The following is a 13,788-nucleotide window of genomic DNA, read 5'->3' on the forward strand; positions in this document are numbered from 1 at the left end:
AGACAAGCTCTCCGATTGGGGACTTGACGTGTTCGAGTCCTCGACTGGAAGAGCCGCGGCAGAGCGACTAAAATGAGGCACACTCTGGAGGAATTGAATGGGGGCTAAGAATCAGTTCGAGGAGGAGAAGGAGGAGGACAGGATGAGGTAGTAGTAGTTTCCGCCTGCGTTCCCGCCTGTCCAGGCGAAAAGGCTTGGCATGTCGCATGCAATGGCTCCTGCATCTCTTGCCATTATCAAACTGCAGCACATCACGCTTCACAAGACCATTTCCAGCCGCCCTCAAACAAATTGTCCTCCTCTTCGGTGCCTGTAGACTACAGCCACAAACACTCCGTCTCTCCCTCGTGTCCCTACCGTGCTTCGTTCTCCCCAGATCCTCTCAAAGCATGAGCAGTGCAGAGGTCGCGGCCCTTGAGGGCGAAGTGAAGGAATACAAGCTACAACTGGAGACGGTCCAGCTGAGTCTGCAAAATGACCCGGACAATAGCGAGTTGCAGAGTCTCAGACAAGAACTTGAAGAAGTCATTTCCCTCACCGAATCTGCCATTGCAGAACTAAAGCCTCCATCAGCACCCGCTCCATCTGCACAACCTGCAACGCCGCCGGTGAAGGAAAAATGGTCCAAAGAGAATCATCCCGCGTACCAGGCTGGTTATCGGAAACCAGAGGTCGAGTCGGAAGAGACGAGCAGTTCCACGACCTTCGCTGTCAACGACACAGTCTCGGCGAGATGGAAATCCGGCGATGGTGGATACTATACAGCGCGCATTACGTCCATCACAGGTTCATCCAGTGACCCAGTCTATATTGTAACATTCAAAAACTACGGCAACACAGAAACACTCAAGGCGAAGGACATCAAGCCGCTGACCAATGAAGCCAGGAAGCGTAAGGCTGATGGAATGTCAGGATCATCCACCCCTGTGTCTCCGCCATCGAATCCGAATGTCATCTCGGCTGCAGCAAGCGTCGACCCCGCTCTGGCACAACAAGCCCGCCGTGAGCCCAGCAAAGTCAGCGACGGGCCTATTCGACCAGCGAAGATACCTCGCAAAGTCAAAGCCAACAAGGAGCTGGAAGCCGGCAAGTCAAAATGGCAAGATTTTGCGGCCAAGAGCAAGGTTGGGAAAATGAACAAGAAGGAAAGCATGTTCCGCACAGGCGAAAGTGTTAATGCTAGAGGTGAGTGCCCTTTTTCTTTTGGGTATTGGAAACGCTACTGACTCGTGTCTAGTGGGCTTTACTGGCAGTGGCCATGAGATGCGTAAAGATCCTGCGAGAACGCGACATATTTACCAGCAGGGCAGCCAAGACGACTGAAGACGACTTGGGGGGATTTTGAACTTGCCTCTGCCATCAGTATCTATCTTGCTTGTTTTGAGCGTTCATGGGATTTACGAGGCAAACGCTGACCGGATGGCCAAATTGCAGATTCAGCCGCGACGTCCACGGGCGATGTTCGGGACGGAACCAGGCTTAGAATTATAATGAGACAAGTATCTTCCTTATTGGCGTTATGACAGTCTCTGACCTATCGGTTTCTCCTCTGCAGATAGCCACTTAGGCTTCATGCCGAGACAATGTCTGCCCTGACAATGTCTGCCCTTTACTGATGATCGTCACAGCTAAAAGAAACGCCCTAATCATGTCAATTGACCCTTGGCCTTCGGGGGAATTGTCCATTCTTCATTAATGCCCCTTCCAGTAAGGAGGCTGAGTATCTCTGGGACCCGGGAATCGTCCTTCTCGTGTGCTATGGCATGGCATTGCAGAATACCATGCGCTATTATGTGACGAGGGCATTTGAAGGTGCAATGCCGGCTAGCAGATTATCCTCCAAAGACAGCACACGCTTCATATAGGCAAGACTGTGGCCTTGTGGACGATGGGTTTGTCACCTAAAGCCCCATGGACTATGCGTCCCGCCTCGTATGTTTTGAGGCGGCATCAAGCCAGTCATGGATGAGCGATTGTTCCTGTTCGAAGCATCGAGCAGAAGCAGATGTGTAGACTTCAGAAGTATCCTGTTGTTCACAATCCACCCTGTATTCTGAAGCTGCTCACGACTAACACGAGCATATTGATCGCACCCCACAACAACGGCGTCCAGGTACTCATCCCAAAGTACCCAGCATTGTAGACTGCGCCTAGCACCAATCCCACCAAGCTGCCAGCCAGCAACGCCTCGCTCGCCCCAATGACAATGTACACGATGGGCACGATCCAGACCCAACTCAGCGTCTCGCCGATCGGATTGTCCCCCAGCAGCTTCCTGTTCTTCGCACTGAGTGCCCGGCCCTGCGGGGAGTTGAGGTACTTGCGGCGCTGGTCGGCCGAGGCGAACTGCATGAGCACAGCCCAGGCGGCGACGCACGCGTGCGCGGCGACCATAGTGATCAGCGTCCAGTACAGCGTGTAGCGGTAGATGTCGGCGAGGAAATAGAGGTACTGCGGCTCGCCCGGGTTGGCGTGAACGGGCCAGTAAAGCGCGGGGAACTCGGGGGTCACGTAGGACAGAGGCACGCCGCCGCCGTAGGTTGTCATCTTGTTTTCGGGTGGGAGGCTGGTGGATGCGGAGGTAGGGTACTGTGCTATGGTAGGGTAATCAAAGGCCCCAGTCGTGTGAGGGATTCATGGCCGTGTCCGCATGGTGGTTTGGTATTGATTCAAAAGAGTCAAATCGGAAGAAGTTGGAAACGGTCTTTCTAATACAAGTACGTATACTCCTCGTACTCCGTATACTCCCGAGGTTTATCCGGCAGCCTGAGGTATTAGGCCTCCTCGACTCCTACCTTGTTCTGGACTTTGGCTTTAGGAATCGCGAGGAGAAATGACAAGAAAGAGAAATGGGGAACTAAAAGATTTCCAGACTTCGTGACGATGCTACACACTGGCTGTCGTCTTCTGCGAGTCGCTTCTACTTCTCGGAAGCTCACAAGTCCAGACCACCCCCTGGCAATTGTGACAGCCCTGGTGACGGCACCAGTTAGACTCTCCACGGAGATGAAAGACCTTAAGGAATAGTAAGCCATTTGTTGCGAAGAAAAAGTCTAATAGAGCAGCACGTTCTCCTTCCCATACATTGAAGGTGGGGATGAGTCGGCATGAAGGGGCTCAATATTCTTCTAGACCTCTCCAGTGTTTGAGTCTTATACGCATTCTTTCGAAGCCTACGCAGGCCTCAGAGCCTGGAGACCCGGGTATCCATGGGAGATCTATGCAATACTGTGACGAGGTTCTCCTGCAATCACCCCACAGAACCACCGACACTCTTAGTTTCTGGCATCGGCAAAGATATCATCAACGATATCTCCGCGACCGGACACAAAGGTTATCTCTGTCAACAAGTCCGCTGTCATTTCAGATGAGATGGTTTTTGGGAGCGTGTATCAATACTTCGCCAATAAATCCTGACCTCTTCCTAAGTCCCTTTTCGATACCAAACTCCAGCATCCCGGTGTTCGCACCTGAGTCATTTTCGAAGATCATAACAAGGCAGAGCACGGCGCGTCATATTCCGCCGGGTTCACAAATGACGCCTTCGTCTCATTTCCATAACCAAGCCGAACGAGTGTACTACCTGGAGTGATGTCGTTAGGCACTGTTCCGGCGAGAACCCAAAGAGGGGACAATCCACCATACCTGAATTGTTATACAACGGCCAGCCCAGCTGCTCACGTAGGCCATTCATTGGGTCTCTGGCAAAAGTCGCCCACGCGTGCCTCATGTATCGAGACACGACATCTTGCAGTGGTGTATTCGGCTCTCCTGTCAGATCGGCTGACGTGCCAAATACCATTGAGACCTCGCTGGTGTGGTAAGCCGCGCTGCCAGGGTACAGACGCAGGTTGGGCCAGTCGCCGAAATACTCGTACCGCCACACGGGCACCAACTCGGAGGGAGTGGCTCGTTTCGCCGCCGCGTCTGCGGCAATGGGGCAGACGAACTCCCCGTAGCTGATGGTTTCTTGTTGGGTCACGCTCAGAGTGACCTGGTCGTTGCCCGCGTACCTCATGACGTAGAACCCAGCTTCGTTGTTATTGCTGCCCATCAGAAAAGGCTGCCAGGTCGTGTCAGTGACAGACGGGGAGATAGGTCGAAAGCAAGTGCCAAATGCTACTTGGGATTCTTGTTTGTGGGGAGCATGGAAGCAGAGAACAGACCTTTTGCGCAAATGCGCCTGAGAGCGTCCTCTCCGTGTAATTAGAGAAGACAAGCTCTTCGTCAATCAGGGGCCCAAATGTCGGAGCCACGCCTTGCTGGGGAATGGAAAGCATAGCTCCCAGGACGGCGGACACGCTCTGGTTTCTCATACATTCGAGCAGCACTGAGTCTGACGCCTGACCACAGCCGATAGAACTCGAAGCATTCCTCCAAGTGGCTGCACGTTCCTCTTCTGTAGAACTGAGATCCGCAAACGCCGATCCAGACTCTTGGATGAAGGCGTTTGCGATCGGGTCGGTCGGGAAAGCGTAGGCGTACCAAGAAATGATCCACGCTCCTTGCGACTGACCGAACATGGTGATGCGCTCGGGGTCTCCCCCGAATGCCTCGATATTGTCTCGGACCCATTCCAGCGCCAGTCTGCTGTCACGCAAGGCCAAATTGGTGCTTGCTCCGGGTGCACCACTGAAGCCAAAAATGTTCACGCGGTAGCTTATGGCGATAGTCAGTGATGGTTTGAAATTGGTCTCCACGATGGTTGACAACTCACTTGAACGAAACCACAATAACGTCTTCCTGCTCGGCGAAATACACGCCGTTGTAAGTTGGGTTGTTCACGGAGCCGCGTTCAAACCCTGGAAGAACGATCCACAATCAGTCGTGTTCTGTGTGGACATTGAGCCCAATGGAACTTTCGTGCGACTCACCGCCCCCGTAGACGAACACCAACACCGGCTTCTTGGAGCCTCCTGACGTCTTGGCCCAGAGGTTGAGGAATAGACAGTCTTCGCTCATAATGTTGTATGCGTCGGCGGACTCTTCACTCATGATTCGCCCGGCGTGGGAGTATAACTCGCCAGGAACGGTGCCCCAGTTATGAACCACATACGGACAATCGGGGGGCTGTGTCGAGGCATTGAAGACATGGCTAGAAACGAAGGGAACAGGTGGAGCGAATCTCAAGTCGTTTGTTGGGGCTTGTGCGTAGCGAATGCCGAGGAACTCCAACACGTCTGGGTGACTATTGCTTGGATGTCCTATGTACTGCCCGCTGGTGGTGTTGACCAAGGACGGCGGGAGCGCCTTTCCATCTTTGATCTGGGTTGGAACAGCTTGCGATCGTGTTGTGAAGATGCATGCAGCCTGAACAGATGCGAAAATAAGTCGAAAACTTTTCATATCGGCTGCCAGTGTAAGTCGAGATATCCTCCGAAAAGCTTTGGTGATTTGTGTGGAAGAACAGAGGGATCACCAGCGGAACATTGACATTTAAGTAGGAGTAGGACAAAAGAGCCAAAAAACAAGAAGCAGCCTGAATAAGAACTCGTCCATTTTGGACACTCGCAGTCTCAGCCCGAACCAGGCTCAGCTTGCTTCTTCAGGTATGACCTTGTATTAAGATCGAATTACATACCCCATTAGGTATAATGCAGGATGCTAACTCGCTATTCAGGTGGGTCCTCGCCACCTACGAGGTATTTCGAGTAAACGTTTTCGAGAGATGGGTCCAGCGTAAGGCTGACACACGGCTGTCCTCTTGATCAAATTTGTCAGGTCAGCAAGCGACGTAATTCCTCACACAAAGTGACATTCCCATTTCTCTGAGTCCTTGTTCTTGTTTTGACCATTGTTGTTATTGGCATTCTTATTTTGTTTGTTGCCAGTTTTGGCCTTAGCCTGGCCCTGAGCCTTGAAGGCATTTGCCTGATTCGATTGACCATTACCAGTGGTTTGAGTGACCTTCCTCATGTCGTGTCGGAAGACCTTCTGAACAGCGTCATCAAAAGCCACTGTATTCGCAGGTGTGTCGAGGATCTGTGACACCACCAATTCATAGTCTTCACCTAATCCATTTAGGAAGACTGACACCCAAAAGTCGTCATTAAACTGGTGTCTCAATGCGTCAAAGCTAGACCGATTCGACCTCAATTTGTTCACATATTCCTCCAGAGTATTGAACTGTTTGAGCGAGTAACTGTTGACCAGGATTGTCTGTTGATAGATCGCCGCAAGACCTTGTTGCTCGTAAGCCTGTTTGAGCTTTGCAAGTATATCTCTTGCAGTCTTTTCATGCACAATCAATGGCTTAACGTGATTCGCGCAGAGGTTGTAAATGACACTCTGTGCCTTCGAGTTCAAGTCTTCCCATTTCTCGAACTTCGCATCCTCTAACGCTCGCCATTGTCCATAGTTAGCCATCAGCACGTCCTCTGAAAAGCCCTCTTTTGGTCGAGTCTCTCTGGTCGCCAACCAGTCTGCTATCCTAGCCGCTCGTTCCAGTGTGTTTAGGGTGTGAGGATCGACAACTGGGGGACGAGATACTGCACCATAGCACTCCTGTGCCCGCAGTTCCATCTCGCATGCAGGTAGCCATACTGCATAATTGGATTTACCCTGTAGAATCAGGCGATTTTTGTTTCTATTCTGGAACCCTTGCCCCCCCATTTTGACTGTTGTTCCACCTTTTCTGTGGCGTTGTGGAACTGTTCGGCTCGGCACGATATTAGGGTCGGAGGTAGGAAAGTTTTCGTCCGATTCGACGACCGATTGGCGCTCGGCCAGTGATCAATTCAATCAGGTTGGAACAGTTACAAACCCCGCGGTGTTAGCCTGTCCAAGAATTGATGGATAAATAGGCAGATTCGTGATAGAATTGCCTGTGGTGAAAGGGTCGCGATTTGTGTTGTTTTCGCTGCCTGCGAGGTTCCGTTCAGGACCCCCTCGCCGCACAACCACAAATCCGCCACAAACGAAGGATAGGTTATTCCTGCTAGATAGCCAGGAAAGGATGACCTAGCATGAACCAAACGATGAAGTAGCAACGCGCAATCAAGCGTTTAGGCGCTCATAACCTGTGGGACTACTTGGTTGTATTATCAGTTTTCTGTGTGACCAGAAAAGATCTATCTAGTAGTTGCACGCTAGCGCGCTAGCGCGTCCTGCGGCAGGCAGTGGCGCAGTGTCACTTAGTCGGCTAACCTTCCCAATAGGGTTAGGGCAACAGCTGTCGCCCAAAGTTGTTGGTCCGTGAAATTGTTGGCCTCTTTACGTTCCTCCACAGATGTGATACACTCTGATATATTCACACAAGGTGCTGCTATACCAATTTCCGATACGTAACACATAAATCTCATGAAAGAGGAGATGGCAGTAGTAGTACATGCTATCCCGTCGGATATTTCAACAAAATAATACAGAGTATCATGGACATGATACTTTCCAAAAGACAAAGCTTCCAACATATTCAAGAGCACATCGCTCACGCCAACAAGAGCGTAAATCCTTGAAAAGGCACTTCCATCCTCGCAGGGACCAAAGGACCGCCACTGCACTATCGTATTTCACAGACCACGGTTCAACGAATAACCTGTTCAAGCAGCTTCGTTGATGTTATTACCGACAATTGATGTGCAACAGAAGGAAGTCTTTTGCTTCTTCGGAGTTGGGTAGTCTGGCCGGAGCTTCGTGACCCTTTCGCTTCCGAACTGTTCTCCTTTCGCCTGTTGAGGTGCCTTGGGAGCCGGTCTGACGGAGACAGAGAATTCTGCCTTTCTGATTTCGCCTTGGTACCGGATCGATCGTTGGATGTCGATTTTCTGGGCTTCTTTGGCCGTTCACCTTCGTGATTTTCGGTCTCTGGAGCCGTTGCTACCGCAGGACTGAGACAATATCCACATTCTGCTGCAATCAAGGGCACCTGTTCATCTATCCATCTCACAAAGGTGGACCACCCCTTTTCGTCCCGTTGTGCTGTTCGAAAGCGCCTCCTGGCTCCGCTGAGGCGGAATAGAAGGTTCAACACTTTTTGGGATTCGTCAAGCCTCTCCTGAGCATCCTTTAGAAGCGCCGCTTTGCGTCTGGTCTGCCTTTGCTCAGCGTAGGCGAGCTGCTCAAGTCTTTGGTTTGCTGTCTCTATTTCACCTTCGTTGTCTTTCCTCTTCCCCTCGGCCTCTTCCGTGTACGCCCAACTGGGTCCGCCAACCCTGGGAGGAACCTCTCCGGCTCCAGGCCTAGTGCTGTGAAGTTCGCTTTGGGCTTGCACAAACTCCTGCTCTGCGGCCACAAGATCACTCACGAGGTATTTAAGTCTTTCATGGCAGAAGTGCCGGAACTCACACCAGTCTTCCAGCCGGCTTTGAAGCTTTCTGTCTTGGCGCAGTCGCAACTTCCCAACATCACCGGCGTCTTCAAGAATGCGAAACACCTCTCGCTCATATGAGGTCCAATCGAGGTCACCCTTGCGGATGTCCTCTTGCAACTCCCGAAAATCGGACCACACTCCGAGTTGATCTCGAAAACACACTGCCGGCCCGGCTTCGGACTTCCAAAACCGATTCATTTCGTCAATTATTTCACGGGCGTGGTCAATGTCACAGGTCGAAACGCTGTCGTCTCCCAGCAATGCTTGATAGGCCGAGTTCTCACTCTCGGAAACCTTTCCAGCTTCGCATTCTGACTCGAGCACTCGAGTGTGGCAAGAAGATATGGGAGATGACGGAGGGGGTAGATGTTGAGAAGAGAGAGGGCTGGGAAGATGTCAGGGAATCTTATTGTTCCATGAAGTCGAATAACACGCACCGTAGTTTCGCTTCACGAGCGACTGCGTCGACCGGCTTCTCTGAACGACTCCTGAAACACTCTTCCACAGTCTGTCTGTCGATCGATTGGCCCATGATGCACCCAAGCTGTGTGCCTCGTCTTACCGTAGAAGCTTGAAATGTCCTTCAATTCGGCTCTCGGGGTCCTTGACGCTAATAGCCCTTCTCTCTCGTTAGCTCGAGAGAGTTCTGACTTGAAGATGGAAGCATTACTTTCTCTCCCCAATATCCGCCACTTGCAGATCCATCACCTTGTGGGCTTATATTCCTCGGGGCATGCTGGAAAAGATGTTGTTCTAGATGCAGAGGCAAAAGATGAATCGTACGGAGCAGGATGGAGTCGCACATGGTGCTGCAAGTATAATACTTATCGCTATAAGGAAGACCATTGTCCTCGCCATTTTTGGGTGCATGTTACCTCAACATCAAGCCTAGCGCTGTGGAGGCGCTAAATGGTGCACGAACTAATAAAAGTCCCCAATCACACGGCCATTGGAGACGTCAAACCTATGGGGCGGCACTGGGGTGGGGGCAGAAGCTGCAATACCATAACCACATGCACAGGTTTCTGACCCCTGGATGGCTCTTCGTAGGGTCATTGGGGTAGACTCTGAAACCCCTTTTTAGCCGTCTAAATCACTAGCTACGGATGGTCCCGTCGCCAGGAAGAAGGTCTATACACTGTTGAACAAGGATGCACGGACGTCATACCGAACACATTCGGTACGAGATGTCGGGAGGAACAACATTGTTCCTGCGCAAACAAAGCAATAACCCCATGTCCTCTGAGCCAGGTCTTACACAGTCCTCAGTCCAAGAGGCTGAAATCTTTGTAACATCAAACTACAGTGAGCGATGGACTCAGCAGGAAAGTGGGGTCAAAGGACCACGGACGGTGCCTGCTGTCGTTTCAATTGTCAGGCCCTTTTGCGACCAGCATATAAATACATCTCCGATTGGACAACCTTGTCAAGGTTCAGTTGAAGCGCCATCTGTGCCATTAACACGACTGCAGATGAAGATTAACATATCTGCAGTATTCGCAATGCACGGGGTTTGGAGGGGCGGGTCATCGGGCTGGGACTCTGCATAACATCCGTGTAAATAGGTCGGCAGGGCGCTTCACGGCTGGTAGGTGCATGGCTATGCCACTATTTTTACATCGAGGCTGATGTAAAGACCATAATGGGCGAGTAATCACACTCTGTAGGCAATTTGAATTTCGCCTCTGTTTACGGTATCTTCTTTTCATCCCTGTCAATTCAACAGCCTTGTAAACGTTGTCGACGGGAGCGAAGGATGACTGGCGCCAGGGAAGACGCCCCGTTGTGGTTGGTCGCAATGCTATAGCCCCCTATGTATCTTGAATTGCGACCTGGGTTTTATGCTCATGACTGCTTCTGAGCGTCTAGCTGGGCCTTATCACTGAAATTTCCACGGTGGTTCTGGCCCCGGAGCAAGCGAGAAAGGATCAAAGGATGCAAAACGACGTATTTGTACGCCATGCACCTGCAAATATGTGATTGGTAGCGTGAGCCGCCACTTGTTCCGAAGAAAGACATTTGATCCTTTTGAAAGCATCTTCGATCGTGATTGAGTAAGATACCATTGCGCTACGCATGGTATAGCAGCTGAACGTTGAATACTAACAATATCTTGTGGATGAGGTTGACTGAAGGACAAGGCTAGCCCCATTACCGGTGTAGGAGGAGCAGAACGATGTCCTTGGTCGACGCGAACAGGTCAGGACGTAGAGACGGCGGGAAGAATCACCAACGTTGTGAAGGCTGCTCTATCAATGTACAGGCACTCGAAGGCCGGTACACATCAGTTGACAGCAGCCCGCTCTAGGAGAGAGGGATGCATTGCTCTCGTATATGCCTTCGCAAATCGGTTGGCTTCAAGCAATTGACCATAATACCAGCAAAATTTGTGTCCAGCCCACATCCAGCCGACAATTGGCGGAGGAGTCACAGATCCAGCCCACAACAGCCCGAGGCCAGAACCGAGTCGAGGAGCAAACACAACGTTACTCACCGTCGCGTACGGAAGGAGATTTCGGTGACAGTGGTGGCCGTATTTCTGCCGAAATGGCGTTGTCTAGAGTAAATTTCCCTGTTATACGGGCAAATGTTTTCTTTTTCATGAGGGACTCGTAGGGGTGATGTCCTACTTGTATCATGTAAATGGAAAAAGCCATGGCAGGACTGGTCCTCGCGACAGCCAATTGCGTCTTGATTCCCTTTACGAAATCTAACAAACTATTTTGCCAAAAGGCTCGCGAGGTCCATATGCCTCTTCTTCTCTGCGTATGGCCGAGTTCAGCCTATTTCCTTCCACGAGTTTTATCATATCTCAGTGATTTCAGGGTAAGGTGTAGCCTCCGTCGATGAGGACGTCGCTTCCGGTCTGGAAGCTCGACGCGTCGCTGGCCAGATACAGGTAAAGGCCTTTGAGTTCGCGGACCTCGCCCTGGCGGCCCAGCACGGCCATGCGGTTCGCCTCGTTGGCGCTCGGCGGCGGGGCGCCCATCTTGGTGTGGATGAAGCCGGGACTCACGACGTTGACGCGCGCAAAGTCGCGCCACTCGCGGGCCAGGCTCTTGCCCAGGTGCGTCACGGCGGCCTTGGTGGAGTTGTAGACGGGCTGGTCCAGCGGCACGTTGACGATGTGGGCTGACATGCTGGACGTGATGATCAGATTACCCCGGCCCTGACGCTTGAAGACCTCGCCGGCGTACTTGGCGCAGAAGAACACGCCGTCCACGTTGACCGCCATCTGCTTGCGGTACTCCTCCACCGTCTGCTCGAGGATCGGTTTGGAGATGGCCACGCCGGCGTTGGCCACGAAGACGTCGAGACGGCCAAAGTCCCCGGCCACCTCCTCGACGGCCTGCTGCACGCGCGACGGGTCCGACACTTCGACCTGGTAGGCCTTGACCGTGACGCCGTGTTTCGCCGCCAGCTGTGCGCCCTTGGACCGGGCGGCGTCGTTGGTGTTGTACCACAGGGCAAGGTTAGCGCCGGCCTCGGCCATGGCTTCAGCCACCGCCCATCCGATGCCGTCGGAGGCGCCGGTGATGCACACCAGCCGACCCTTCATGGAGAGTTGCTCAAAGACATTCTCGGGCGTGGGGGGAGCGGGCTTTGCAGGCCGAAAAGGGGCGCATTCCTCGATTGACATAGACATGGTTGGACAGAGTCGATCAATCCAAAAGAAGACGGAGAAAAGAGTGGAATGTCGCGTCTCTGGATCACGTAAGTTGCATGGGTCGCAAAGCCACAAACAAGCAATAAGAAAGAGTCGTAAAAATCGAGTCAATGGTTAAATGTGGGATGATGCCAGGCCTATATTCGCGTCTGATTGTATTCCGGTTTGGCGTTCGACGGGGCACAGGCTGTTTTGCCGGCGCCACCGTCCCATGTCCACCGCATGTAAACCATTTTGGATGATTCTGCATCAGGTTCAATGCGGGGTTGGAGATCGGAGTAGTCCTACGACTGTGATCTACAGTATTGTATGAAAGTCGCCGGGAGAACACACGCCGAACTCGGGAGAGTCACTCGCTACACTTTCCCAGCTGTGTAATAGTGTGGGGGCATTGGGCCACTAAATTGTCGAAGTGCTGTTCGCTAGACCTTCCTAGAAGAGGGTTTCCCTCTCGCCCCACCTTCTTCCTTAGGTTATGGCCATAGTCCTTCGGGTACCTCATATGGCATAGAATGCCTTGTATACTCGTCTCATGCAGAAGAACATGTCCCCTGAACAATAAAGACGTCAAATACTCTTCTTACGAGGCCACTGTTTGCCACGTTCCCTCGTTCCCTGAAACGGAGCCCCTCATCCCAGAGGCTAATGTGGATGTAGCTACTTCCAGCCCACTTTTCCATCCTCAAACTGCTGCCTGGCGCCGGTGGCATTGACTCAAATACTCGCGAGTATTCGTCGGCATTCCTGCCTGGCTCCTGAGTATCATCGAGCATACTTCCTCAATCTCTCTCAATCCACCCATTCAACAGACCTGCAACTGTGCTTTGACTTCTCCAAACAAGTCCACGCCAGAGCCACCGACGAGCAACAGCATGGCCGCCGTCCAAGCAGAGCCCGAGATCATCCTCTATGACCTGGCCTGCACCAAGAACGTCTGCTTCTCGCCCGTCGTCTGGCGCATCCGCCTGATGCTCAATTACAAGCATATCCCCTACAGGACCGTCTTCCTTGAGTTTCCGGACATCGAGCCCACACTGAAGGGGCTGTAAGTTGATGTCCTGTTCATCCATCAAAGAGTCTTCCTTACCTGATCCATGAATAAAGGGGCCTAACACCCAGTATCTCACCTTCGGGAGCGCCGAATAAATATACGGTGCCTGCCATACATCACGTCCCGACCAACACGTACATGATGGATTCGGCGCCCATCTCGCGGTTCCTCGAGTCGACCTATCCGGATCCTCCGGTGCCACTGACGTCGGAGCTGGGCCGCGAGATCGAGACCAAAGCCCGTGCTGTGAGCGGCGCCGTCCTCCGCGCATCGATCACGCCGCGCGAAATTCGGATCTTGTCGCCCCGCGCGCAGGAGTTCTTCCGCCGCCCCCGCGAGGCCGTGCTGGGCCATCCCCTCGAGGACCTGCTGGACCAAGAGAAGGAAGACGCAAGCTGGGACGCGGCGAGCGACGGCATGCGCGCCGTGGGCGAACTGATTCAGACGAACAAGGCCGCGGGTCCCTTCGTGCTGGGCGCCCGGCCGAGCTACACCGACTTCTTCATCGCGGGGGCGCTCCAGAGCGCGAGGATGGTCGACGAGGGCGTATTTCAGCGATATCTCAAGTATCCCGGTTACGGAGAGGTTTACGAGGCGTGTCTGCCCTATATGGAGAAGAATGATTGAGCGTGGGTTCCCCCGGGGCTAATCGGTCCACTCTTCAAGACACATAGGTAAGACTGAAGGGCCAGATACTTGCTCAATAGGACAGATAGACAACATACTTTATTCTAAGAGAGAAAAACTTAGACATAATGCTGG

General features: G+C 52.5%; 6 protein-coding genes across 6 annotated transcripts; 2 read left to right on the forward strand and 4 right to left on the reverse strand.

Annotated features, from left to right (window-relative positions):
* Positions 1-389: 389 nt before the first annotated feature.
* Positions 390-1,323, forward strand: AYL99_11203 (hypothetical protein; the record flags this gene model as incomplete). The annotated part of the gene is made up of 2 exons (XM_018842709.1): positions 390-1,185; positions 1,238-1,323. 2 exons carry the CDS (start codon positions 390-392, stop codon positions 1,321-1,323), a joined length of 882 nt encoding a protein of 293 aa, XP_018688122.1.
* A 711-nt stretch (positions 1,324-2,034) lies between these two features.
* AYL99_11204 (hypothetical protein) lies at positions 2,035-2,547 on the reverse strand (the record flags this gene model as incomplete). Its single annotated transcript, XM_018842710.1, has 1 exon — positions 2,035-2,547. The coding sequence occupies one exon, from the start codon at positions 2,545-2,547 to the stop codon at positions 2,035-2,037; it is 513 nt and encodes a 170-aa protein (XP_018688123.1).
* A 941-nt stretch (positions 2,548-3,488) lies between these two features.
* On the reverse strand, positions 3,489-5,346 carry AYL99_11205 (hypothetical protein; the record flags this gene model as incomplete). The annotated part of the gene is made up of 5 exons (XM_018842711.1): positions 3,489-3,583; positions 3,646-4,063; positions 4,167-4,659; positions 4,718-4,802; positions 4,875-5,346. The coding sequence occupies 5 exons, from the start codon at positions 5,344-5,346 to the stop codon at positions 3,489-3,491; spliced, it is 1,563 nt and encodes a 520-aa protein (XP_018688124.1).
* Positions 5,347-5,742: 396 nt separating this feature from the next.
* On the reverse strand, positions 5,743-8,840 carry AYL99_11206 (hypothetical protein; the record flags this gene model as incomplete). Its single annotated transcript, XM_018842712.1, has 3 exons — positions 5,743-6,561; positions 7,886-8,693; positions 8,746-8,840. 3 exons carry the CDS (start codon positions 8,838-8,840, stop codon positions 5,743-5,745), a joined length of 1,722 nt encoding a protein of 573 aa, XP_018688125.1.
* Positions 8,841-11,129: 2,289 nt separating this feature from the next.
* On the reverse strand, positions 11,130-11,954 carry AYL99_11207 (hypothetical protein; the record flags this gene model as incomplete). The annotated part of the gene is made up of 1 exon (XM_018842713.1): positions 11,130-11,954. One exon carries the CDS (start codon positions 11,952-11,954, stop codon positions 11,130-11,132), a length of 825 nt encoding a protein of 274 aa, XP_018688126.1.
* Positions 11,955-12,847: 893 nt separating this feature from the next.
* Positions 12,848-13,653, forward strand: AYL99_11208 (hypothetical protein; the record flags this gene model as incomplete). The annotated part of the gene is made up of 2 exons (XM_018842714.1): positions 12,848-13,020; positions 13,080-13,653. The coding sequence occupies 2 exons, from the start codon at positions 12,848-12,850 to the stop codon at positions 13,651-13,653; spliced, it is 747 nt and encodes a 248-aa protein (XP_018688127.1).
* Between the last annotated feature and the right edge of the window lie 135 nt (positions 13,654-13,788).

Source organism: Fonsecaea erecta, assembly GCF_001651985.1.
Source record: "Fonsecaea erecta strain CBS 125763 chromosome Unknown Scaff13, whole genome shotgun sequence".
In the NCBI taxonomy this organism is placed as follows: domain Eukaryota; kingdom Fungi; phylum Ascomycota; class Eurotiomycetes; order Chaetothyriales; family Herpotrichiellaceae; genus Fonsecaea; species Fonsecaea erecta.